Source organism: Cupressus sempervirens, chromosome 1 (assembly GCF_028749045.1).
Source record: "Cupressus sempervirens isolate cs-2001-9-10 chromosome 1, ASM2874904v1, whole genome shotgun sequence".
NCBI lineage: Eukaryota > Viridiplantae > Streptophyta > Pinopsida > Cupressales > Cupressaceae > Cupressus > Cupressus sempervirens.
In genome coordinates, this window is record NC_143118.1 from 552,865,357 (window position 1) to 552,892,217 (window position 26,861).

The 26,861-nt window shown below is 36.3% G+C and overlaps 1 protein-coding gene across 3 annotated transcripts in view; it reads right to left on the reverse strand.

Annotated features, from left to right (window-relative positions):
• Positions 1-26,861, reverse strand: part of LOC149578640 (NOL1/NOP2/sun family protein) — a 193,613-nt gene that overhangs the window by 21,410 nt on the left and 145,342 nt on the right. For 2 of the 3 annotated variants that reach the window (XM_089830592.1, XM_089830599.1), the window contains one exon: positions 12,166-12,230. In XM_089830592.1, coding sequence (XP_089686718.1) covers positions 12,166-12,230 — 65 coding nt within the window. Of the gene's footprint in view, positions 1-9,754; positions 10,207-12,165; positions 12,231-26,861 lie in introns of those variants that run through there. The other variant, XM_089830602.1, reaches the window with a different exon arrangement.

Genomic DNA, 26,861 nt, shown 5'->3' on the forward strand with positions numbered 1-26,861 from the left:
CTAGTATGCATTCACTAATGCATGTATCCTCCTTTATAGTACTGCAACTTTGTACCTCTGAGACCACCTCCTCTATCAATGATGAAATTGTTGTCACCACACTATGCTCACTCTCATCAACTCCCCATGTGTTTGCACATACAACCGAATCACAATCTTGGGATTCAGTGTCACTATGAGTACACACTACTCTGATTTCTAGGGTATGGTCTAAGAAATCAGACTCATCATGACATGAAGTCTCATAACCCAATGCCTCTGAAATACCTATCTCTGGATTACTCTCTTGTGCAAACTCACCAAAATAATCCTGACCCTCTATATTACTTGTTCCATCCAAATCAACGCTGGCCTCTTCTTCTGTTGGAAAAAATAAAGTTCTAATGGATGATTCCCTTTGTTTCCTTGCATCATCTATCTGATTATGGCATTCTTTGACTCTTTGGAGATGTTGTCTTGCTTGGGCAGCAAGTATCTCTGCTTGCATAGGTCTATCTAACCAATATTTATTCAACTTTTAGCAATGTTTTATATCATCTACACCAAAGTACACAAAATCAGGCTTATGATGACTTGTACCATTCCCATCATCGCATCCCATGCTTGCACCATGTGTACCCTGAAAGATAGAATACAAATCACTGTTCTCTTCTTGACCAAAGGATGCCACATCTTGAGGTAACAAAGTTGTGTCACTGCTGTTATGAACTTCAGAATTACTATGATGTGTTCTAGTTATATTTTTGACCCCTTTAAGTGTATTATCATAGAAAACTTCATGGCCACCACTTGCATATAGGCCTTCATGACTATTCTCAAGTGAAAGAGTTACCATATTACAAGGAGGAGGGTGTAAGCTATCGCTGCCCCAAATCAGAGTTGTGGGAGCCTCCTCCATGCTTCCATTCCAATTATCAAACAACACCCCATCTTGATTCTTCACATGCTTAGACAGAAGTGGCTCAAAGAAGTCTTCAACTTGGCTTCTATGAGATACAAAATCAGACTGCCTGCATACTAAACTTGTCATCCCATTCCTAAGTTGAATAACATCATCAACATCACTACCTCCATTTGAAATAAATGTTGCCTCATGATTTAAACTGTTGTTGCAAATTTTAGAATAGGCCTCACACCTTGGTGTCACATTTCCAACATCTCTAATGGTTTGTCCCCTGATTGTAATCTCTTCCAATTTGTGACCAATGGCTTCTTTATTATTATTTTTGTGGGGATTGGAATTGTCACGTAACAAGGTCTACATACAAATTTGAGGGGTCCAGCATTCTGATTGAGGGGTCCACAAGACACGGGATCAGTGCAGAGGCAGATTTAAGGGTTTGGTCGGTAGTCTTAGCAACCGGTGGGACCATCCAGTACTAAAGGCTTTGATATTGGCAGGCTTCCAGACGATGATTTTGCTTGATATGGTGTCCCTCTCTTTCAGTGGGCTCCAGCTCGGTTCCATTTGAAGACAACATTATGTGCCTCCAATAGGCGGACAGGCAGATCCTAGGTACGCCTTTTCCTTTTCTCTTGCATATGATTTTGCACCTGTTCAGGCTCCCTTTGTTTCTTCTCCTGGCATTGGTAAGTTTACAACAGTAAAACACCATTAAAAACATATAAACAAGGCACCAGTGGGAATGATATGGTCCTCATGGACGGAACAAACGGGGAAATCACAGATACATCTGCAGATAGGATACTTGTAAAAGTATCATTGACTGATCAACCTAAGATAAGAGAGGAACAGTCAAAACTTGATGGGTCCACCTTACATAACACAGGATCTGATAGTAACAGGGTGGCAGAGAATCAGATAGTCAAGGCGCCCATAACAGCAGAACAGCAAACTAGTTTGGAAGAAGCTACGAAACACGACATCTCTGGCAATAGTGGCTTGGTCCTGACATACGGAGATAGTTTAATGCACAGCAACATCATCAAGTGGAATCAAGGGAGCTTCCTCATTATTCCAGAACCCTCAGCCGGACACACGAGTTCATTCAATCTTGGAGGGACAAATGGTAATTTATCCACAAACACTTTGAGCTTATCACAAGCCAGCGGACCACTCACAGGAGGCAACTACATCTATGTGAATGCCAAACAATATGAAAGAATAATTAGGCAGAGAAAGATACGAAAGTTTAAAAATGCAAAAAGAGGGAAGTTAGCAGCTTTACTTCCGAAACCGATTCCACAAACCCCAGACAGCACAAGGGAGGGAGAACAAAGTCTGAGGCCGACTGAAATCTCTAAAACAATTAAGCAGTTTGATAATATCAGAGATATTAACGGTAAAGGGAAGCCAGATAATTCTCAGGTGATAGACACAGTGGATGATGGGCTACCGAATAATTACAGCCCCACAAGGACACCTATGACGTGGTATCCAGACATTTTTGTGAATGATTTAGTAGCTATGAAGGAAAGGGTGTGGGCACTTGAGGAGAGGAACCAAATAGAAAGTATCACAATGAAAAGAGTTACTGAAGATAACTGGAAGCTGGCAGCGGAGGTCAAGTCACTTAGAGAACAAATTCAAAAATTGCAATTTAATATGGAAAAAGGAGAGTATGAATTAATATTGTTAAAGAAAGAAGTAGGGGAAAAGAGGACAGCAGCAAGTACTATGGGAGAAGGAGAGGCTATAGAAGCAGACAAAAACTCGCAAATGAAAAATATACAAGATGCCATGGCCAATATGGAAATAAAAGAGAATCAACTCAGAGAACAGATTGAAGAAGTTAGATCATGGGCCAACATAGTAAAGGGGCCAACAAACACTCCTATTGACAACATAGAAAAACAAGTTCGGAGACAGATTAGAGAGGAAAAAGAAAGAAATGAGAAAGAAACAAATATCGTTGTCAAAGGGCTACGAGACTATGGAGAACAGGAGAAAACAACGGATTTAGTTAAAGACTTCTTTAAAGACCAATTAGACTGGCATGGAACAACCATACAAGCTCAAAGAATCGGAAAATGGATTAGAGGAGGCAAAGATAGACATGTTAGAGTGACAATGAAGAATATAGGAGATAAAAAGAACATTTTCAGCAAGAGGAAGTTTCTTAGAGGCACACACATATATCTTGATGATGACCTCACCGTAACTCAGCAAGAAGAAAGGAGGAAGGAATGGGAAAAAGTGAAAACAACAAGAGGAAAAGGCAAGTGGGCGTGGCTACAAGATGGCAAAGCCCAAATCAGCGACAAAATCACACGCAATAAATAGGAACTCGGGCCCACTCAGGAACATTTAACTATAGTTAGCTGGAACTGTAGAGGTTATCCTTGGAGAAGAGGACCTGGGTTAGAGCCGACAGCTAAAGATAATGACATCATTATGCTTACCGAGACTCATGAACATGATGGATGTAGAGTTCCAGATTTTGAAGGGTATAAGAAGGTATCACTGTGGAATGAAAAGATAGATAATGGTAAGGGGCATGGAGGCATCACCGTTCTAATAAAAGAAACTTGGAGCAGATTTGTAAACTTAGAGAAAGAAGATGTAAACAAGCAGTATATTTGGATAAAAATAGCAGAGAATCAGATTTCTACAAGGGTGGCTATATGTTACTTCGCTCCAAAAGGCTCAAAAATATATAAAAAACATAGATTGGATCGAGAAGATTCGTTCGTTGCGCTAAAAAAAGACATAACAGCCTTTAGCTCTTTAGGGGAAATAATGTTAATAGGGGATTTCAATGCTAGAACAGCAAACAACCAAACTCTCAATCTTAAGGAGAGTTACAATGAAAGCAGAGATCCAGTTTGGCTCGAAGAAGAAGGGACACAAAAATGGGAAAGATCTTCACAGGATAGCATGGGAAAGATTAATCATTTTGGTGCTGAATTACTAGGCTTATGCTGCCTATACAACATGGTTATATGCAATGGTATGGAAAAGTGGCCTAAATCAGGAGGCATCACATGCAAAAGACACAATGGACAAAGTGTTGTTGATTATGTTATATGCTCGCAAGACTATGTCGCAAAGATAATTAACTTTGAGATAGAAGATTGCCCCATGGAGTTAAAATCTGATCATAACCCCATCTTGATAAGGGTGACTACTCACTTTAAAGATCAACATATTGTTCCAAAACTTTTACAGAAGAGGAAGATGATTCCGACTGGCAAAGTTTTAATGACACAAGAAAACCATGATACTTTTCAAGACTCTCTTTTGCGGCTGTCTAGGGTTCCGAGAAACCATCTAGAGTCTGAAAAACAACATTTCATGGACAAGGATAATCTTGTTCTTACTATCATTAAAGCATTGGAGGAGTGTAAAAGATCCAGGGCCACAAAAGAAGCCAAGAACACTTTTCCGGCCAATCCTTGGTTTGATGAGGAGTGCAAAAATGGCAAAAAGGAATTGGAAAAAGAACATGAACAAAGAAAGTAGAAAAGAGTATAATCAACTGATTAAAAAGAAGAAAGAAGAGTATGTGAACAAGAGAAGAATAGAGTTGATTAATCTTGGTAAACACAACCCCAAAAAATTTTGGAAAGAGCTTCAGCAGAGAAAAACTCAGATAGTGAATAACATAACAGGAACCAAATGGCTGGAATATGCCAAGACTCTCTACGAATGTGATCTAAGAGAGCATAGTACCATGGAAACAGAGACTACAGGGGAGTTATTCAGTGAAAATGATATTATTCAAGGCATCAGGAGGTTAGTTGTTGGTAAAGCGCAAGATATAGATGGGCTACAAGCGGAATACTTAAAATGGGGTGCTGAAATCCTCACACCACACATCACTAAGATTTTCAACAGTGTCAATAGAGAAGGTTTCCCTGTAAAATGGACTACAAGTGTGGTGATCCCACTCCACAAAAGTGGAGATATAAACAATCCTTCTAATTATCGAACCATCATGATCAATCCACTATTTGGCAAATTATTTGGTAGTTTGGTAGAACAAAAAATCAGCAACTGGGCTGAAACAGAAGGCAAACGTGCAAAAGGGCAAGCAGGCTTTAGACCGAAACACTCTACTATAGATCATGGCATCACTCTCAGGCATTTGATAGAGAAAGTTTGGGACACTCCGGGGAACGAGGCTTTTTGTTGTTTCGTGGACTTTAAAAAAGCTTTCGACACAGTGCCACGTAATAAACTATGAGATAGAATGGTAGAGCTGGATGTCCCTAAAGAACTTAGGTCAGCGGTTTACAGATTATATGAGCAGGTCAAAGCTAAAATCAGAACGACAGAAGGGATATCAGAAGATTTTGACAGCAACATCGGGGTTAAGCAAGGGTGTCCGCTTTCTCCAACACTATTCGGGCTTTATATTGACAAGTTAGAAGAGTGGATAAACAAGACCAATGGTGAGGGGGTGCAGCTGGCCCACTTCGTGATAAGATTGCTCTTATATGCAGATGATCTCATAATTCTTGCTAGAACAGCTAAAGGTTTGAAAGAGCACTTGAAAGCACTAGAATTTTTTTGCCATGATGTAGGAATGCAAGTTAACACTAGCAAAACCAAAATTATGATCTTCTCACTAAAGAAGAATAGGGGCATACAAGACAAGTTTCTGTTTGAAAATAGCCCCCTTGAGATTGTGGAAGAGTACAAATACTTGGGCATCGATTTTCATAACAAACTCAACTGGGATACTTGTAGATCGAAAAGGATCCAAGGGGGCTCGAAGGCGTTATACTCTTTACAAAACAAGTGCAGGAACGTAGAATTATGGGATTGGACGACCAAGAAAACTTTGTTTGGTTTGCTGGTCACTCCGGTTATTCTATACGGATGTGAAGTGTGGGGCGGTAGTATGTCCAAACAGAAATGGCGGCAAGTATAAAGAATTCAAAAACACTTTATCACATGCAATCTTAAAGTCAAGACCACAGTTCCGTATGAAATTCTTTTGGCGGAGGTGGCTTCCTTTCCATTAGAAGCCGTCGCATTGATCCGAATGCTAAGCTATTTAAAGAAAACCCAAGGTCTAGAAACACATCGTTGGCCCAAGTTGGTAATAGAGGAAAAACTTGTGAGGCGGAAAAGCACATGGATGAAACAAAATGACAAATGGATGCAAAAATGGGATATCAACATCCAAGCTTGCCCGGATAACATTAAAGAAATAAAAAAGTTTGTCAATGAAAAATTTCGCGATATTCTGTGGACAAGACACATAGGGAGGAAAAAATCTTATTACATTAAAGAATTTAATCCCACTTCTAGTCATGATGAAAAGGCCTATATAAGGGCACCTATTAACTGGAAAGCAAAAATGTTGATGGCACAAATTAGAACTAGTTCACATCAGCTGCGATGTGAAACTGGTAGATGGCAAGTTCCAAAGGAAGAGTGGGCAGACAGAACATGTTTATTCTGCAATATGGGAACAGTGGAGACAGAGCAACACTTTGTCATGGAATGCTTGGCTTACAACGACATCAGATCTGATTATACAAAAATTCTGCAGAACAAGGACTTCAACTATTTATTTGAGGAAGATCAAGTGAAGAGAACAGCGGAGTTGATTATCAAAATTCAGAGAAGAAGAGACAAGTTAACCAAAACAATGCAACTGACTAGTTTGGCTCCTGACTCGGGAGGGCGATTGCATGGGTCCCATAGACTACTTTAGTCTCGTGGACGTCATTAAAATCTATCATATCATATCATATCATTTCTCTTTTTGCTGCTGAAAGGAGCTTGTAGATACCCAGTTATCATTTGCTTCAGGTACACCCATAAATCCTGTAAAGGAAACAAGGTTGCGTATCTCCTTAGGAAGAGAACAATACTGATGGTAGCTGCTCATAACTGCAATATTGAATGTCTTGGCAAGAGGCATCTTACTTGTGCTTGTTAACGAAGATGAAACCTTGGAGCACCCATTTTTATTTCTAGCCATGGTATTGGCCGGTAACTGAACTGATTTTTTTCCAACAGGCTTAGCAGGTTCTAGGCTCTGATACCATTGAAAGATCCCTGATGGATCTCTTTTGCTGATCTGCTGTAATTTTATATTTTTAAATTTGTTTTCCCTGTTTATTAAAATTTTCTTGTAGCACTAGACAGAAGTTGCAGAAGGGTTTGATTGTTTATATTTTTGATGATTTTTCAATAAGTAATAATAGAAGAACCAGTTCTGAAAATGTCCAAATACATTTAAAGCAAAGTCGTTTCAAGCAGTTTTTTTGAATATATGCCTAAAATGTAACTAGATGAAGGTTTATAATAATATCCAGATGATTACAACCAAGAATAAAGTCAACCTGAAGGTGTGAAGGTGAAATATGAGCCTAGAAGGAAGCTACAGCCAGAATCCAACTCCCAAATGCTGCACGTGGGAAAGAATATGGCTGCCAGGCGCGACCGTACAACTACAAAGTGCCCACACATGGGTAAAATGACTAAACCCCAACTAAAACTCTGACTCAGTACTGCGTTCTGCAGAAGAACAATGCACAATCTCCAAGACACTTCTAACTACAAGAATCCAAACCACTGTTTTGGGGGCTACGTCCCAAACAGGCAAAGCAAGTAGGGTTGGCATCCCAAATGCTGAAAGCTCAATCAGAGCCCAAAACACAAATCCAAGATGTAATATGTCAATAATACCTTCGAACTTTGTCTTTACCTCCTTATAACCCACCAAACTTAGCTCAAATCCTAAAAGTGTCCCCATGTGGCGCTGAGTTATAAAATAATATATTTCTCATTTTTAAAGTGGTCAAGTATCCAAAAAATTACCTTTTTCCCAATAGAAAGAAATCTGTTCATCGAAATGCTCTGATTCAAAAGAGAAATATTTAGAAAAGTTCAAGACCTTTCCAACGAGCTATAACACCAAAGGATATTCACTCAGATGAGGCCAAAAAACCCCTTATTACTCCAAAATGGCCATAATTTTGCCTTATTTAAATTATTAAAATGCTAACTTAGGAGAATATTTAAATATATTAAAATATTTCCCAAATAGCGAACTAATGGCGAAAACTCCTCTACAAGGTGAAATTGAACTTCTCACCTCCTGTGACTGATGCCGAATAATCTGAAATAACTGACAGTCTCATCCTTCAAAACTAGGGATACTCCTAAAAAATAGGAATGTCTTCAAATCTCCCGAAACTGAAACCATAGAATGATCTCATAGAGACTCAAGACTATAACCCATCTCCACCTTCTAAAATGTAGGAAACTCCTCCTACAATTAAGGAATCGATCTCAACTGCCCTCCTACTATCTGAAACTCCAAATCCGAACACTATCTACCCTAATTGAGTCTCTAAACACCACTGCCAGCCTACAAGACTCCCTGATAGGCTAACTCTATCGTCTCTGATGTCCACTCTAAAAAGGGGACATGATAGACATTACACAAGCTAAGTGGCTCAACCTTAGAGGAAACTCCATGGTTGAGCGTATTTGAGTTGCAATACTGAGATGGGTGACCTCCTAGAAATGCCCAATGTTTTACCTCTCTGAGCATCACCTAGATGCAATGAGTGCTAAGTGTTCCTTTCATTCTCATGAGAAATGGGCTCTTGTGAACCACTACTCATGAAACACGAGTCAATGACTTTTGACTCTAAAATTACAAAAATGAATCCTAATAGAAATGCCACACTTTGACTTGTGGAAAATATCTCCTAATTATCAATTGATAAGCTAAAGGGGCTCTATAATGAATGAGTCACAAATCACAACACTTGTTGAAGGTTTTGCAAGTGGGGTAGCAAGCTAAGTGAGTTAACTTTGGAGGAACCTCCATGGATAAGCACACTTGAGTTGGAGTTGTATTCAAATGGTTGACCTCTTGGGAAGCCCCAATGCTTCACCTTTGTGAACATCTCCTAAATGCAATGAGTGTTAAGTATTCCACTCATTTTCATAAGAGGTGTTCACAACTACTCATCAAACATGGTAATGAGTCTGACTCGAAAACTACACAATTGAATTCTAATAGCAATACCACAATAATGTCCATATTGTATCTAAAAGTGCGTTGAATCATTACCCAAAGTACAACTAATTTAGCTTTTCAAATAAAACTCGATCACTTTTAGTGTTGTTTTTAGCCCTCTGTACGTTTCACCCACCTTTGATGATTACTTTGATGTCTTCTCGAAAGATATCATTTTATAACTATTGGTGGTTGATTAGCTCCTAAAAATCTTAGTTTAGTGGTTGATATCATATATTGCCTAACCTTGTAGAATATTTTCCCAAGAATGCACACATGTCAAAAAAGCATAGAGAAGAATGCCATCATTATATTATACATGAAACCTCACATATAAGGCTATCTTTTTCTGGGATCCAACTTTCCTCATCATTGTAAGCTTACTATTATTGGTTAAAGGACATTTACCAGTGTTCAGTATTCAACAGTTCTAGATAATGTTAAAGAAAACCAAATAATTTAAAAAGAAAGGGAACTAAAAATAGAATTGATAACAACCTTTAAGTAATCCTTATGTAGTCAAAATATCATTTGACTGCGCTAAGTGAGTTTAATCAACTCTTGGATGAATCGTGTAAAACTCTACTAGATCTAGTCATATGTCTCTGCTAAAAATGTCTTGCTAAGGAAATACCAATTCGTGTGCCTGGATAATCAAATTCCTCATCAACTAGCATACTATTGTTTTTCCTTACCATAATAGTAGATGAAGTATCCTTGACAGATTTGACACCTCTTTTCCACCACCTCTGAGTTATTTGATCAAACAGTTTATATGAAGACTGATTAAAAGTTTCAGATTGACAATTTGTTTGAGATTTTACTGATACGAACTCTAAATGCAAAATATCATCACAATAATGGAAGGGCACATAGAGACATTAATCCAATTGAAGTGGAACATTGATATCTACTCGAATACCAGTTTACAAGGTTCTCAAATAAAGATATCAACTTCAAACCTGACTTGTGTAATTTAGACTTGCAAATGAACAATTGATAGAGATCTTTCACCTTTTTATAAAGAGTTTGAGCAGTCTGGCACCAAGTTGATGAATACACAACATTGCTTTAAATTATCTTAAATACTCCCAGTCAACTTGATCTAGATTCTCAAACTGGTGTGATGATAAAGAGGACTGCTTCTGTAAGTGTCACGTGTGAGGCTGTGTCTAACTTCCGTGGAACGGTTCATTTCTAGCAACTCACTCTACAGATGTCTCACTAGACAGGACAGCCTAAATATTGACCCCTGCAAATATATTCACTTCAACCTCAGAATTGCCCAATGAGGATTTTATCATGAGTGATTACTATTTATTGTTCATGGCAATATTGATAACCTCTAAAATAATTAATATATCGATGTCTACTGCCAGACTATTCATATGTTAACATCCAGCCCCCAACAAGACTAGCAACCGCCAACTGTGAGCAATTACATTAAGGCCAATTATATTTCTTCAGATATTCGAATTAGACATCATCTGATTGAGCATATTATGAAACATCACAATATTCCATGGACTTAGAATAAGTTGCCCAACAGTAATTTGAGACGAAAATATTTGGGCACAAAAGAATTACATTAGCTTTGGCAGAATATAACCACGGCAGAAATGAAAGCATCTGACGATTATAAAATGAGATATCGAATAATATCAGAAATACAACTATATTGCTTCACCAATTAATAATTTGCTTCAATGTTACTGGTTTCAAAGCCTTATTTAAAAGTCAACAGTCTCAAGCCGCTCACCCATTATGGACTGCCTCAAACAATGATCTTTCACCAACTATTATTCTTTAGTCGCACCAATAACCTCAGCAATTATTCACTGCTTATTATTATTTCGTATCAGAATAGTGCCCTTTAGAATTACAAGTCATAGATATTTATAATGCAATACGAGATGTCAAACTTCCAAAAGCAATAACATTTCGAACATAGTAACACTTCATCAAGGTTGAACAGCTACTTGGGTACTTAGGGTACCGGTACAGGTACGGGTATGGCTATTTTTCAAAATAGGGGACCAGGGGTACTTGGGCACAGGAAACCTTTTTTTTTAATATAATTTAATATTTATAGAAAATCTGAAATTATGAGTCATCACAATGGTTTTTCAAAACAAGAAGAGTGACAAAGTTTGCAAGTGTAATGCATTATTTTCAGTTTCAGATTTGTGATATGTTTGTAATAATAATATATGATAAATGTTAAGATGCATAACAGAGGAGGCAGACTTTAAACATGAACAAGAAGATCATAAAACTTATAACAAAGACATATTGCAAATGATAAACTTCTGACTTGAACAGTGATAAAATTCAACAGTAATCAGTATTGTATCGAAGTTTCAAACTGATTACATATTGAATTAGGCTTGATAAACAACGAGCTGATATGCAAATGAAAAACCGAGACAAAATTAGAAATCTTAATCAAGATCCTCAGCTATGATGCTCTCCATTGAGTACCCAGTACTTGGGTACGCGTCCCAGGGGTGTGGGTATGCATACCCATACAACCTAGCTCTTCATCAAATCAACACTAGCTCAAAACTACAATTTTGTTTCTGAAGACTTCACAAATTGCACAATTGAACACAATAGGGTGGCTGCCAACCACTGAAACTGCAAATGATGCCGCTCCAAACTTGGAGATACAAAAAAATAGCAAATCAACAATAATCCTATGCTCACTTGGCATCCCTTATATACTAACTTCCCCAATTGAGATAATAGGATGAATTAGGTAGCCTGATAATGCCACTGGAATCGACCCAAAGAGGGCACATAATTGCAATTAGAAGTAATTCCCTTTTTTAATAAGGGGGCATTACAGAAGAACTCACATCTCTAGTTGGTATATAAAGAACACTAAATACATTAGTAATCAACCATTATCTTCTTTTAGGAAATCAAAATTCACGTGCTTAAGAATAATTTAATCCTTCAAATCATTGACCACTGGTATAGTAGCATATATTTCCTTACCATTATAGTAGAATTTACATCTTCATATTGATACACTAAGAAATCATTATCCTTGTTGCATATTTGTTTAAAATATCATTGTATTTTAGGCTATTCCAAACCATGTCAAAATAGGGTCATAAGGCAATAAATTTCTAAACCATGATTTCATAAAAACAAATAATACACTACTGAAAAAATATTGAAACATTAATCTTGCTAGGATACTTACTCATAAGAACGACCATTGAATACATCAAGCCCTCCAACAAGTCCTGGACCTCCAATTTTAGGGTACTAAGACAAGTTCCAACAAATTATAAATTACAATGATATGAAAGTAAAAAATATTTTTAAAAAACATGCAAAATTTAATGTACAACATACATTTAAGTCCAGATGTCTCACATAAACTGATTATATTAGAAGAGAATCTATCATCACCAATGCTACCATATCACTTCTTCAACTATATATTAAGATTTTTTTTGACAAAAGTTAATTTTATGATCTATTAGAAAATACTATAAAATCATAAATCATCTAACATTTCAAAAACTAAATATAAGGCTCGTCATAAATCCATGACAAATATTGAACTAATGATACTAAGAAACCTTTCAATCTTGATGTTATTTATATGTCATTTACAACCCTCATGCCTATTTTTTTTCCCAAAAGCACATGTCATCGTTTAAAACCTAAACATCTTGAGTAAATACCAGTTATATTATGCTCAGCATCTCAAAAGATATTCCACTACTAGAAACATTCAATTAATAAATGAAATAAGAGTCGAAGCAATTCTAACAAGACTTACATTCCAGTCCACCTTTTACAAAACATAACTTAGATGGATACCTAATTCAGCTGCGTTTAACTGCATTCCATTATGTGTAAATGATCACTCCGTTAGAAATAAAAGTTTGCAGCCTATATAGAGGCATAGTCAAGAGGATTTCACTTATTTTATGTTTGTTAGATTAGAAAACTGCTATTGTATAGAATTGGTAATGTTGAGCTACAAAATATCTAAATAAGTATGGAACTATTTTGTTGTGAGGGAAAGGTGACAAATTATATCAGTATGGTATCGCAATCATGAATTAAAAAATCCTAAAGTTCTCATAACCTTTCCCTTCACATTTTCGATGGGAAGGGACTCTTACCGTAGACTTCATGTTGAGAATTTTGTGTTGTCATTGATGTCAAAGAAGAAATCAATTTGCTGCTGTCAAAGGAAATTAGACATAAAGTTAATATTTATATCATCACCTTCTTGCTGGCCATCCATAGTTTGACATAAGTTGAAAACGCATATAAAATAAGTCTATTATTAAGGGGGCCGGTCCCTTTTCTTATTAGCGAAGACAAGTTTCATTTATTATGGGAAAATGTCATGAATGGCCCCAAAGTCAAAGATTAATTATGCTTTATCAATGTATGGGCAGACCTCCCTCTATTAGACAATTTGAAGATTAAATTAGAATATATTAGTTTTATTTAGAGGGCGACCTCCTTCAATAAGTCACACCTTTTTGGTATGATATGAAAGGAAATAAATTCTGATAGGAAGGGGAGGTCAAGCATTTCATAATGGCAGAGAAGATAGAAAATTAGAGTTACAGAAGATGTAGCAGTAGAGCAGATTTATAATAGAGGAATTACTATAGTAAAAGCAGATTTCTAATGAAGAGTGTGAGTGAGAATGCAATAATAAATCATTTGAATTAAAACAGATTTGTAAAGGAACTTAATGCAGATTTATTTAAGAAGTTAAAGCAGACTTATGTAGGCATATTAGTGAAAATCTATAACCAGAATTACAATATTATGTAAGTTTGATTAAGAGCAGACACTATGAAAATCTTTCAACCCTAGATCTAAAAGAAGTATATGTATGCAGAATTGAGAAAAGAATATGCAGTTTTGAAAGGGAATATATGCAGATGTGTAAAGGAAAGTATATTAAATCAAGTGCATCAATCTGTGTAGAATATATCATTTAGAACTAGAGCTTGGGAAAGGAAATCAGATATCTGTCATCTGTTGAAGTAGCGACATTTTGAGGGTGGATATTTGTTGTGAGAATTGGTGCTTCCTATCTGGTAGAACTGTTTTTGACGGAGCTTAATATTTTTGAAGTTCTGTGAAGTATCCTTATAAATTCTTTGATCTAGGGTTTTTGAATAAAGCTTAGGTTTTGAAAAAAAATCAGAAGTGTTTAAAACCTTTGAAATAGCCTTGTAGACCCATACACCTTATGTTTTGATGTTACTTTATTGATCACTTAAGGAAGGGTACGACATACATTAGGTGAAGCCACTTTTATTTTCCTAAGTCATTGACTTATTTTGTTCCTCGTGAGCACCTTTCATTTCCCTAAGTTTAAACCTTGTATTGCCCATGAGAAACACTTTAGTCTTTATAATATGTGGGACCCTTCTTGTCAATCCACACATCGTCATATTGTGATACCATTATATTTTGACAACGTAAGCTTTTCTTAACGATATCACGATATACTGCCATCTCTCTCACCCATCAAGCCCATTTGCCTCTGCTTGTTTTAAAGATCTTCGAAATCCTACAGTGATCATGCTATTGTTTGAAAATGTGCTCGATCATTAAGATTGGCGATAACACGAGATTCATCCATGTGTCCTAGGCCTGTAGATGGGCCAACTAGGCCCTGTTTCTTCTTCCCTTGCATATGATTGGTTGTGGATCTGACAAGATCAATAGGGTGTTGACATGTGGGAACATTGATGGGGCTGGGTTGTTTTGTCAGTGGGGCCATGTTTCTAAAGGTGGTTAAAGAGAGATCAAGATCTAACGGTAGTCGCTAAATTGCATGGAGAAGTGCTCAATTTTAATAATAGCGATATTGCAAGATTTCGCCACGTGGACTTGCTCGTTAGTATGAGATGTGTTGTGGGCCTAGTTGCGGTGGAAGTCTCCTTCTCTCACATTGGTCCATGTATTTCTTTGTTAGATTCCCATCAGTAGGGCGGACTCCAATGCAGTTAAAGAACGAACAACTAAAGGTGCACTATAGGAAAGATTTAATGACCATTATGATATTAGTTTCGAAAATGATCGACACATAAAGGTAGTGATATCATGAGATTTCGTCACGTGGACATTCCTGTCTTGTGAGCTCTGAAGGGTCAACGTGATGATTCGAAGCTTATTCATCGCCAACCTCTTACCTTATTGGTCAAAGCTGGTGGTCCAAAGGGGCAATGAAGATTTTCAACTATAGTCAAGGTGATTGTGGATCGTTGATCATGAGGTCGATGGAGATCAGCGGTTGAGATTTGAGATATTGATGAAGCCTATAGAAAGTAGTCATTCCTACATGAATATGAATTTATTTTGCATGCTTGGCGGCTCCTAAGGATTTTGATGTGATTTATAGCAATTTGTTTTGGTGTTCAATTCATCAAAGATTTTGCATCAGCTTCTTGGAGCTCTGCAAAAGTGAAATTGTGGCGCAATTGCAAAATTGAGAAGGATTTTAGGCTAAATTCACAAGTATCGTGCCCTAGTTTGAAGAAATTGTAGCAAGGGTTTTGTTAATTACTAATAGGGTTTTCATTTCCTAAGAACTTGCTATGAATTTGGAATTGTGAAGTGGTCAAAGCCTTGGTTGTTACACTATATTGTGATAGGTTGTAAACCCTAGTAAGTCAAAACTATAAGAATTGCTACCATGCCTCCAAAAATCCATTTTGGAAAACTTAATTATGAAGATAGGCACCTATTAGATGATTTTCTAGATCAGTCTCCCAACAATGGAGAAGTCTCCAACATAATGGAAAAAATTAGGAACGAAGATTTTCCCTGCCCTAACAGATAAATATGGATTGGTAAGGGATTCCTATATGCCTACTCTAGGGTTGGAAATTTTCAAACAATAGTATGGTCAGTGGAACATGGGAAACCCTCTTTGGAATACTCAGCAATACGACTTGGGTAAACTGATGGTCCCAATAGTATTCTTGGATGACGACCTTCTGCTTATGGTAGCTGAAAGATATGATCCAATCACCAAGGAGATCAAGGATTTAGAGGGTGAAACCCTAGTAAAGATCATTCCAACAAAGATTAAGAATGCTTTTGGGTTGAATGAAATCTCCCATCGCGGAGGACAATGATTTTCAAAGGTTTGAGAATTCTTTTAAATATGCTACTTCAAAGGTTTTAGAAAGGGTTATTGATGCACATTTAAAAATTGTGAATGGTATAAACCTCAATGTGAAGGGTTTAGGGGAAGGGATCTATGAAGTGAAGAATTATGAAAAATCAATTAGAGATACACACACTTCATTTTGTCAAGTCCTTGGATTATCTAACAATGGTTTTTTCACTATGGCAACTTTATGGATGTGTCTTCAGATTCAAACCCCGGATATGTTACAATTTACAATTATGCAACATATATGGAGGAGAAAATAAATGAAGGATTAACTTTGTTACATGATGGACATGCACCAAAGTGTAAATGGTATTCCTTGCTGATTCATATGATTCTCTATAAAAACATGAGACATTTAAGAGAATACATGCCTTTGAATCTTAAGGAGGAAGGTGAAGCACTGCCAATATAGTTATGGTCTACTATCATCTCTCCTGATTGGCTAAAGTCAAGTTTTATTTGATGATCAATTTGCCATGCAATTAAGGATGATGGTAACAACTATGGAGAGAATTCCATCCCCTTTAGTTCATTTATGGTTTCCTAGGTGTGCATTTTGTTATGCCCTTTCATGTTCCATTAAGATTAGGATTTCAAGAGATAATGAGACAAATAGGAGAACTGCAAGATAAAGATCTTCCATGTAGAAGAATAAGAGTACACTATTTCCAAAAGTGATTGCTATATTACAAAGTAATTGAAAAATATATGCTTCTTATTAATAGTGATCAAGAGATCAACTTATACAAGAGGCTAAACGATGTTTCCTTAAGAAAAAATTGTAAAGAATAGAAACATTCTATTCTAGAAATAGAAAACTAAATATTAGAAACATTCTAATATTTACAAAAAATTACAATAGATAACCATTAGTTACTAAATAGAGATAATAGAAACTATCTATTATCGTAATACCCTTCCTTAATGGTTAATCTATCCAAAGTACAAAGCTGTCAAAAAGCGTAAAAGACGGATTTTGTCTGCTCAAGGGGCTCTGCATTGTTCGCTGTGGGCTAGGAACTAGATTGTTTAGATAGGGAAGCTAAGCGCTTCAGATATTCAACCTTCATGTGCCCAAACTTGTGGCAATAGTTGCATTGAATGTTTTTCTTTCGAGAGCCTTTTGAATATGGAGCAGAAGATGTCTACTAAGAAGAAAATTGATGGTACTTTGGATAATGCTCCAAAACTTTGTAGATGAGCATAATGCTCCAAAACAAACCGCAAGAAGCCATAGTAGAAAATCAAAAGAATTGAACTGTGAGGCCTCACCCGATCTGCCCTAGCATAGATGAGATATTTGCAGTATAATACTTCTAATTCAATGTTTGGATACACTTTTGAGACTATAGGGTTATGTCATAATAATATCTGCATTTTGATGTTCTGCACTTATGTCTGCACATTAGGACCTAAACGATATATTAAATGATTTCATTCATGTTCTAATCTGTTGCAATTGCTTTGATAGAAGCTAAGTAGAAATGCTTGTAAAGTGAAATTGTAATGTTTAAGTGGAAATCAGAGTTAAAGGATAGATTGTGTTATGCACTAGGACCTAGTTCACATGCCTAGAGACTCAATAGTCATGGATTCAATATTTCATCACTATGATAGAAAATAGATTATGAAGTTATTTAGAATATTAATTTGATCATGTTAAGTAAAGTTAAATGTTGATAGGCAGAATTTGATATTTTAATGTTTGAACGTTTTATGTGAAAATGATTAGAAAAAGTAAGTTAATTAAAAATGATGAAGTATGAAACCCAAATGTTGAATGTGATAATGATTTATTGCACATATTTACATATTGCTTACATGATTTTCTTGGACTACTGATGCTTGAGTTTAGTGTGTAGGAATTTAACCATGGGATTTAACGGGGAACCAAGGTTCAAACCACTATAAACATGACATAGCCAAAGTTGAATCTATGGAAAGATTCGGACCTCATTGTAATGTGTTTTATTTCGTAATGTGAATGATATGTGTGGAAAAGTTGAATTCATGTATTATTGGAGACAAGTCACTTAAAATCAGTGTTACCCTGGCGCGGGCGTGTAGCGGTGCGAGGGGATGTCGGGATGAGTTTCGGGTGCGGGAAAAAAATAGCCTCAATTTGGGGATGGCAGGGGGACGGCGGGGGTGCAGCGGTGGGGGAGCGGAGGGGGGGTGGGGGGGTAGGGGAGGAGGGGGTGTGGAGGGAGGGGGTTGCATAGTATAAATATAATATATATGAGTGAAAATGCTAATCATGAAATGATACTTCAATATATTATATAACATTAACATACCAAATATAGTTGAATACAATGAATAGAGAAAATTGAAATGTGATTCACAAACCATAAGTTCAAACTTGAAACTTGAAACCTCATAACCATTACTAATGACCATTTAACAAATTAACTTAGTTCAAGTTGCAAGATTCAAAATTCATTCTTCAAATATGATTCTATGAATATCATATATCATAAAGATGCTCATGACGAAAATGAGCCAAATAGCATGAAACAGTGAAATAATAATAATGTATCATAGCCATATCAAAGTGAGTACCCAAGAAGCACCCCACAAGCACCTAGGAAGCACCTCGTGAGCACCTAGGAAGCACCCTGCGAGCACTTGAGAAGCACCCAGGAAACACCCCGTGAGCACCCAAGAAGCACCCAAGCATTGCATCCCCCTCGGGTGCTTGACCGGTGCGGCGGCGGGAAAACTCCCGGTGGGGGTACTCGGGTGCGTGACGCACTTGCACCGGGTGCTTACGTGCACTGGGGTTTTGACTACTTAAAATGTAATGTGTTATTTTGTGTCACTTGACACTTTTGCTATCCATGTGTTGATGACTTGTCATTTAGTGTGTTGGGCAAAAGTCACCGAACCTAAACATAACCCAATGCAGTACCCAAGTTAACCCCTTATGGTAGAGTGTTAGGAGAAGTATCCATCAGGAGAAATTCGAATTCCAACTTCCTATTAACTTTTAAGGATCAAAAAGTGGTCCTAGGGGGCTATTTTGGTGAAAAATAAGTGCTCTCATGATGGTAATATGGTTGTGTTGGAATGTGTAACCAGATAGGGTTAGGTCAAATTAATATTTAGGTTTGTAAATATTTATGTTTAGATGGTTCTAGAAAAGTCTATTTGTTCTATGTCGGTTAGTTTAGATGTTTCCAGAAATAATCAAAGACCTATAAATAGAGAGGCATCTTGTAATGTTATTGATATGGACAAAATGGTTGATGAAATATATTAGTGTCGTAGCACATTGAGTATTTTTCCATTTTAGTTTATTTTATCCATCCACCTTTCACAAGGTGTATTAGCGATGTCCTGGGTTTCTACAATTGGTATCAGAGATAATTTAAGATCTTAGTCCACCTTCTACAAGTGGTATTAGAGTAAGGTTAAGAAAATCTTGTCACCATTTGTGATAGACAATCAAAGAAATATTCACCTGTTTTGATAGAAGCAACTAATCAAGGGATAGTTGAAGAAGGAAGGAATTTGTTTGTCACCATTTGTGACAGCAAAGAGATTTTTATTTTGCAGCAAGGTTATTTGGAGAACCTTGTCACCATTTGTGACAGATGAAGCTATCAAGGGGTAGCTGAAAGAATACATGAATTTGATCAAGGTTATTAGTGAATCCTATCACTGGCATTTGTGACAGATGAGGCAAGATTATTACTGGACACCGTAAAAAAGGAAATCGTTGGCAGCCAATTGCTGACAAAATGTTTGTAGAAATTAAAGGCCGCAGCCTTGAATATTCATGACGGCATTGATGGATTTTGGCATCAAGAAAAAGAAAGGATTTGGATTTGTATGCAACAACATTTGAGGTTGAAATTAGGGGGGAGTGTTGGAATGTGTAACCAAATAGGGTTAGGTCAAATTAATATTCAGGTTTGTAAACATTTATGTTTAGATGGTTCTAGAAAAGTCTATTTGTTCTATGTCGGTTAGTTTAGATGTTTTCGGAAATAATCAAAGACCTATAAATAGAGAGGCATCTTGTAATGTTATTGATATGGACAAAATGTAATTGATATGGACAAAATGGTTAATGAAATATATTAGTGCCATAGCACATTGAGTATTTTTCCATTTTAGTTTATTTTGTCCATCTACCTTTCACAAGGTGTATTAGAGTTGTCGTGGGTTTCTACAGGTTGGGGGTCTAAATTTAACCTTTAGTAGATGACCTTGGGAACCCTCCAAATAAGTCACTTTCTTAGAATTTCAAAATTTAAGAGTTCATATGTTTCTCCCTCTTGGTCAAGATTACAATTTTAGAAAGGGGCAAGGATGTAAGAAAAGGGAGGCTTCTTGTTTGGGCCATTTTTAGCCAAGTGAGAAGTTAGAGGCTTTTTAGAAGGCTTGCGGAAAAATTAGTGAGTTGTCTACCCACTTTCTAATTTTAGAGACTCTTAGGGTTTGGAAGCTTGAAGGGAGCTCTTCTGCAACCTTTAACCATTTTGCAAAAGGATTCAAGGTTAGTTTTCTTGCCCATATAGTATTTTTCTTCAATCTTGTATAATGACATTGCATTCATGATCATGAAGGAGGGTGAGTTCATATTGTAAGTAGATTTCATGGTGTTGTATTGTGATGAAATGTTCATGCAAATGTTTGAATGTTGCTTCATGTTGTGGGAAGATTGTGATATTGTTGTGTTGAGACAAAATGTGTTGTTGCATATGATTTTCTCTTTGTTTCTCCATTTTGTTATGTATGTTATTTATGGATGTGAGAACTTCACTCACCCTTTGGGAAGGGAAGAGAAGTCCAGGGTGAAGGGGTTAGTTGGGCTTGACAATGTAGTTGAGAACCTTGGAGCATGGGCTCCATTGTATGCCATAATCATTCATATCTTGCTTGGGGGTGATAAGGGAAGTATGGTGGAGAGAGGAAGTTTATGGAGTATGGGCTCCAAAGAAGATATAGCTGAAGGTAGTGTGTTTGGAGGATGATTGTGAAAGCCCCGAAAGGGCATAGAATTTGCTGATTTATGAAAGCCCCGAAAGGACATGGAAATTGTTTATTGCAGATATTGTTTAATATGCAAGTCTCCTATTTAAAAAGCACACCTTCACCCTACGTTCATAGTTCCATTGGTGAACCATTGTGAAATATCCTTGGGATGGAATTGTTCAAGTGTTGTAATGTGATGTATATTCATTTGTAGGATTGTATGTGATACCCTTATTGAGCCTTGTTTCCCCCTAGCTTGGGGCTGGTCTCTTTGAAAGCCTATGGTTGGGAAGAGAGTACCCATGGTCTTTGTTGTTTTCTTGTATAAATGTTATTGCAGGTTTTGTGCACTTGGGATCCAAGAAGAAGCTATGGTTATCCCCTTGGCATTGTCGAAGAATCAAGTGTTGTGTTGATGTATCATGTAGTTGAAGGAATCAATCCTTCCCATGTCATTTCACAATGTGTTGAGATGACAAAATCTCCATTGTGGTTTTATGTAATGTGAGAAGGATTTACATCCTATTGTATATTAATGTGAATGTGTAAATTGAGATTGGATGCTATACATATAGTTGTCATTGTAGGAGAAAGTTTGTACCATTTTCATAGTTGTATAGAAAAGAAAGAAATAGTTCATGTAGAGGAATAACCATTGTTGTGAATCCATGTAGAAGTTATGTAAACTAGTTACTCTTCCTTTTGTAGTTTCATATTTCAATCAATAGTTAAATCTTATAGATATCTCATGTGAGAGAATTATTGTGAGTTATTCAATGTAGACTTAAGTGATTTCATTGTAAGGTTCTCTGTTATGTATCTTGATGCTATGGAAATAAAAGTTTATGTATTGCAATAGTTCATAGGTATGCATGGAAAATGATTCAATATGTTCCAATAATAAGCAATTCCATATATAAGTTTATTCATCCTTTAGTACATTTATATTTGACCTTGTGTAATGTAAACAGTATGTTAAACTTTGAGTGTTCCAGTACCAATAAATTCTTAGATAGACAGATGTAAAGAATTAAAAAAAAAATGTAATTAAGAGGTTAGAGGATTTAAATCAATCTAGCACCAAATCCATAGTCATAGTCTCCTAAGTGAAAAGGGAGGAAAATGCATTAAAACTCTTGAGGACACCTTGCTGAAGATGCATTTTATCTCTCTGGAATTTGTATGGGAAGTGGAAAAATATCCCATCCCCTATTACAGACCAATAAAATAATAAGAAGAATATCCCTAAGAATCTTCTAAATGGTATAGCAATATAGTTATGGGAACAAACAAAACATTACCAAGTTCAAAAGAAAATAAGGGACTCAAATTGGTGAAAATAAATCTCATTAAATATAATAATTATATAATATTAATGACCCCATACAAGAAATCAACCACACAAGTGAAAGGGGAGTCTTTATTTATAAAAGTATAATAATAAAATTTAGTAGACATGGAAAAAGGGCCCCTTTCCCTTTGGGTCAGCGGCTTCCTTCTTCCCAAGGCAACCTCGATCAGTTAACCTCCAATTATTCCGCATGACCTTGATTCAATCATGTGAGCGCTAGAGCAAGAAAGAGAAGGGAGGGTCGGTTAGGTAGGGAAAGGTTGATTTCGGGATAACAATTGTGACAAAGGGTTAGATTGCCCACATAATTCCTATCGCCTTTTCATTTCCAACATCCCATGTTGACCCCAACCCCCATGCACACCTTTTTGGGCTGACAGATTCGAAAAGTACCAGCCCCAGGAGATTGCGCCCATGACTTGGAGGTAAGCGCTTATGGAAGGTTTACATAGGATGAGGTGCCTTGTTTCAAAGTGCATACTTGGGAGGAGGGAGGTGATCCCAACCACTCCCATTCCCCTCCATGCCAAACAATGCCCTGCAGGAAAAGCGCTGCACATTCTGACTTTGTCAGCGTTCTCCTCCACTTCACACCCGGTCCCCACCTTGAGTTACGTGGAAAAGCAGAGGAGGACAAATGGGGCGTGAGTATAGAGCTTAGTCTAGGTATTAGTGCGTGAAAATGTGCATAGGAGAATGGGTCAGTAGGTGAGCGCTCAGGTCAGAGTACAGTCCACGTTGGTGGACTTAGGAAAAGAGTAGTGAGAGGAATTAGGATAGTTAGTAATAAGATTAGTAGTTAGGAATTTTAAATATGCTTAGTTAGTAATAAGGTTTTATCCTATAGTAAATAGTCAAATCGAAGGGGCGGTGGGGAATATGGTTGAAGGTTGTTAAAAAGTAATGAGTGAGTAGTTGGTTAGTGGGGTAAGTATAGATTAGTTAGTAGTTAAATTAGTTGTTAAGTGGTGTTACATATTAGTAGGTAACGATTAATAGTTAGTATATAAGTTTAGTTAGTTTTAGAGGTTATTAAATTTAAATATTAATTAATGTTAAATGGTTAGTAGATGATAATATATTGTAGTCGTTTTGGGAATTTAAATAATTGGTAATTTATTCAATAACATAGTTAGTAGGACACTAATAGAGTTAGAGTTTAATTAAATAATGAAATGTAAGAGTTCATTAAAATACGAATACCTATATAAAAATAAACTAAAAGAAAATAGAGTTGGCATGATAACGTAATGAATTAAGGTTATTTTATAAATGCTAAGAAATATATATATCGCAAATGAGGTGTAATCAGAATACTTAGAACAAATAGGCAATGTTTACCCATTCTCCATTATTAAGTTCTTGAAACTATATGGATAAAGCATTGGTGCTTCACGTTCATATACGCAACATTTACGTACAAGGTTAGGATGAGGAATCAAAAGGATAACACCATCTAGTTCTTATGTTATAGCTTAAATTTTAATGAAAGAAAGCATCATGGGATCTTATGAAAAACAATTCTACCTTGACCTTGGATTCTAGAGTTCCGAATGAAACAAATCCTATTGCATAGACACCGACTAAAATTATATACCCATGATAACTAAGATCTGGTTGAAATGTTAATGCTCCCTAGAAGTTTGTTAACTATTTTTCTCTATGCTATCAATCAACTTAAAGGATCACCTTCAACTTAATGATCGAAGTATGTATTACCCTAATGTACTTAGCTGTAACTCAAGAATCATGAGTAGATATATTTCAAACATCTTATAGTTCGATAGGTTATTTGTAACATACATAGATATGTATGTGATTTTCATAAGTTCGCTTTTCAAAAAAAGAAAAATTTGTAGTTGTGTTTTGTCTTGTAAAATTTGGGCATGACACAAACACAATTTTTGAAGTGGAAAATCAATCAAAACCCAACATGATTTTTTAAGAGAAAAATCAATCAAAACCCAACATGAATTTTGAGCTGAAAAATCAATCAAAACCTAACATGATTTTTTAGGTGAAAAATAAATCAAAACCTGACATGATTTTTGAGTTGAAAAATCAATCAACACCCAACAATACAAAGTTTCATTTTTTAGGAAAAATAGTAAAACCGAACAAATAATTTTTGAGGAAAAAATTACGAACCCACAAAGGAATCCCACACAACTTTGCGAATTACAGAATCAAAATTTTTTAAGAGAATTTATAAAAACCCATAAGATTTTTTTTTTTTGAGAAAAAAATACGAAAACCCATCAGAACTTGGTTTTTGAGAGAAAAAATTATGAAAACACACCAGAATTTTTAAGGGAGGCAAAACACAAGACTTTGTATGGTAAAGCACAACAGACAAACAACAAGCAAGTACATGCAACAAACATGCAATTACATGCAACCCTCAAAAAGTAGAGACCCAGATGAAAGCTCAAAAACCCAAAAAGAAAATCCAAAAACCCACCAAGAATTAGAAGTCGGCCGATTCAAATCTCTTAGAACAGAAAACCTAGTTAGATTATAGAGAGGGTTAGAAGCAAATATGCATGTAAATAATTTCGAAAATAAAAGATAGATAATTTCAACCAAGAAATTATAATTATTTTCGAAAAAATTTAGAATATTGGCTTTGATACCATATTACAAAGTAACTGGAAAATATTTGTTTGTTATTAACAATGATTAAGAGATCAATCTATACAAGAGGTTGAACAATGTTTCCTTAAGAAACAATCGTAAAGAATAGAAACATTCTATTCTACAAACATAAAACTAAATATTAGAAACATTCTATTCTACAAACATAAAACTAAATATTAGAAACATTCTAATATTTACAGAAGATTACAATAGATACCCATTAAATACTAAACAAAGATAATAGAAACTATCTATTATCGTAATACCCTCCCTTAATGGTTAATCTATCCAAAGCAGGAAGCTGTCAAAAAGCGTAAAAGGCAAATTAAGTCCGCTCAAGGGGCTCCACACTGTACGCTATGGGCTGTGAACCAGATTGTTTAGATAGGGCAGCTAAGTGCTTTCAACATTCAACATTCATGTGCCCAAACTTGTGGCAATAGTTGCATTGAATGTTTTTCTTCCGGAAATCTTCTGAATCTGGAGCAAAGAATGTCTATTGATGGTACTTTGGATAATGCTCCATAACTTTGCAAATGAGCATAATGCTCCAAAACAAACCACAAAAAGCCATGATTTTTAGGAAAAAATTGAAAGAACCAAACACGATTTTTGGGGTGAAAAATCAATCAAAACCATAGTTCCAAAAATCGCCATGAAATCGCCGTAATCGCGATAAGATTCATGGCTCCCGATTTTTTTGGAATCGGAAATCGCTGGTGCCGATTTTTTTCTTGTGAATCGCCTGAATCGCCAAAATCGGCAATTCATGGCAAAAATCGCCAAAATCGCCATCGTGAATCTCCATAAATCGGCCGCGACAGCAAGGATAGAAAGTTCAATTTTAAAAAAAAAAACACATGTTTTATTTGCTTTCTAAGTTGACTTTTCTCTTTGTTATAACCCTAAAGAGCCTTCTATTTGCTTAGTATGAGTAGACGAGAGGAAGAGTGAGAGAGAAGAAGAGAAAAGAGAATCCATAGGTTTCCAACCGGCAAGAAGGAAGAGCACCAAAGAGATCAGAAGTCCATCTGGGGAGGCCATAAATTGCATTGGGAGCATTAAGGAGTCAATATCAACACTCCTCAACTCATTTGCAAGAGGTAAGTGTTGGTTTTTTTTTTGCATGTTAGTGTAGTATGCATTTTTTGTTAAATTTTTTTAGTGTTCATTTGCAAATCTTGAATGTTTTTTATTTTTACTAAATTGCAAACTAGGGTTTGCTGTTTTGTAGTTTTTGTTTATTAGTTGCAAACTTTGATTTTTTACATGAATTTTTTTATTGCAGCAGCCCTTTGCTTTCATTTTCCAATTTCCACAATGGGTAAAAAAGATGAATGTTGGAAATATAATGAAGAGTTTCCTGGGAGAACCAAATATCAAACAAAATGTATATTTTGCAAAGAAAAAATAAATTCAGGAGCTATCTATAGATTGAAATACCACATTGCTGGCATACCTGGCCATGATGTCACAGTTTGCACTCATCAAACTGCTGAGGCAAAACGTACTTGTTTAGTGGCATTAGAAAAAATTGAACAAGACAAGTTGACTAAGAAAATGCAACTTGAAGGGTTAAGAGGTATTGGCTCCCGTGCTCCCACATCCGCAACCGCATCTACTTCTGCAAGTGCATCTGCATCAGCTTCCGCATCCGTAGGTTGTGTTGGAGAGAGTTCTTTTAGGCCTCCTTTTCATCTTAGGGCTAGTGCTCATGTGAGTGTTAGTGGTAGTCGGTCTCATATTGAGACAGAGT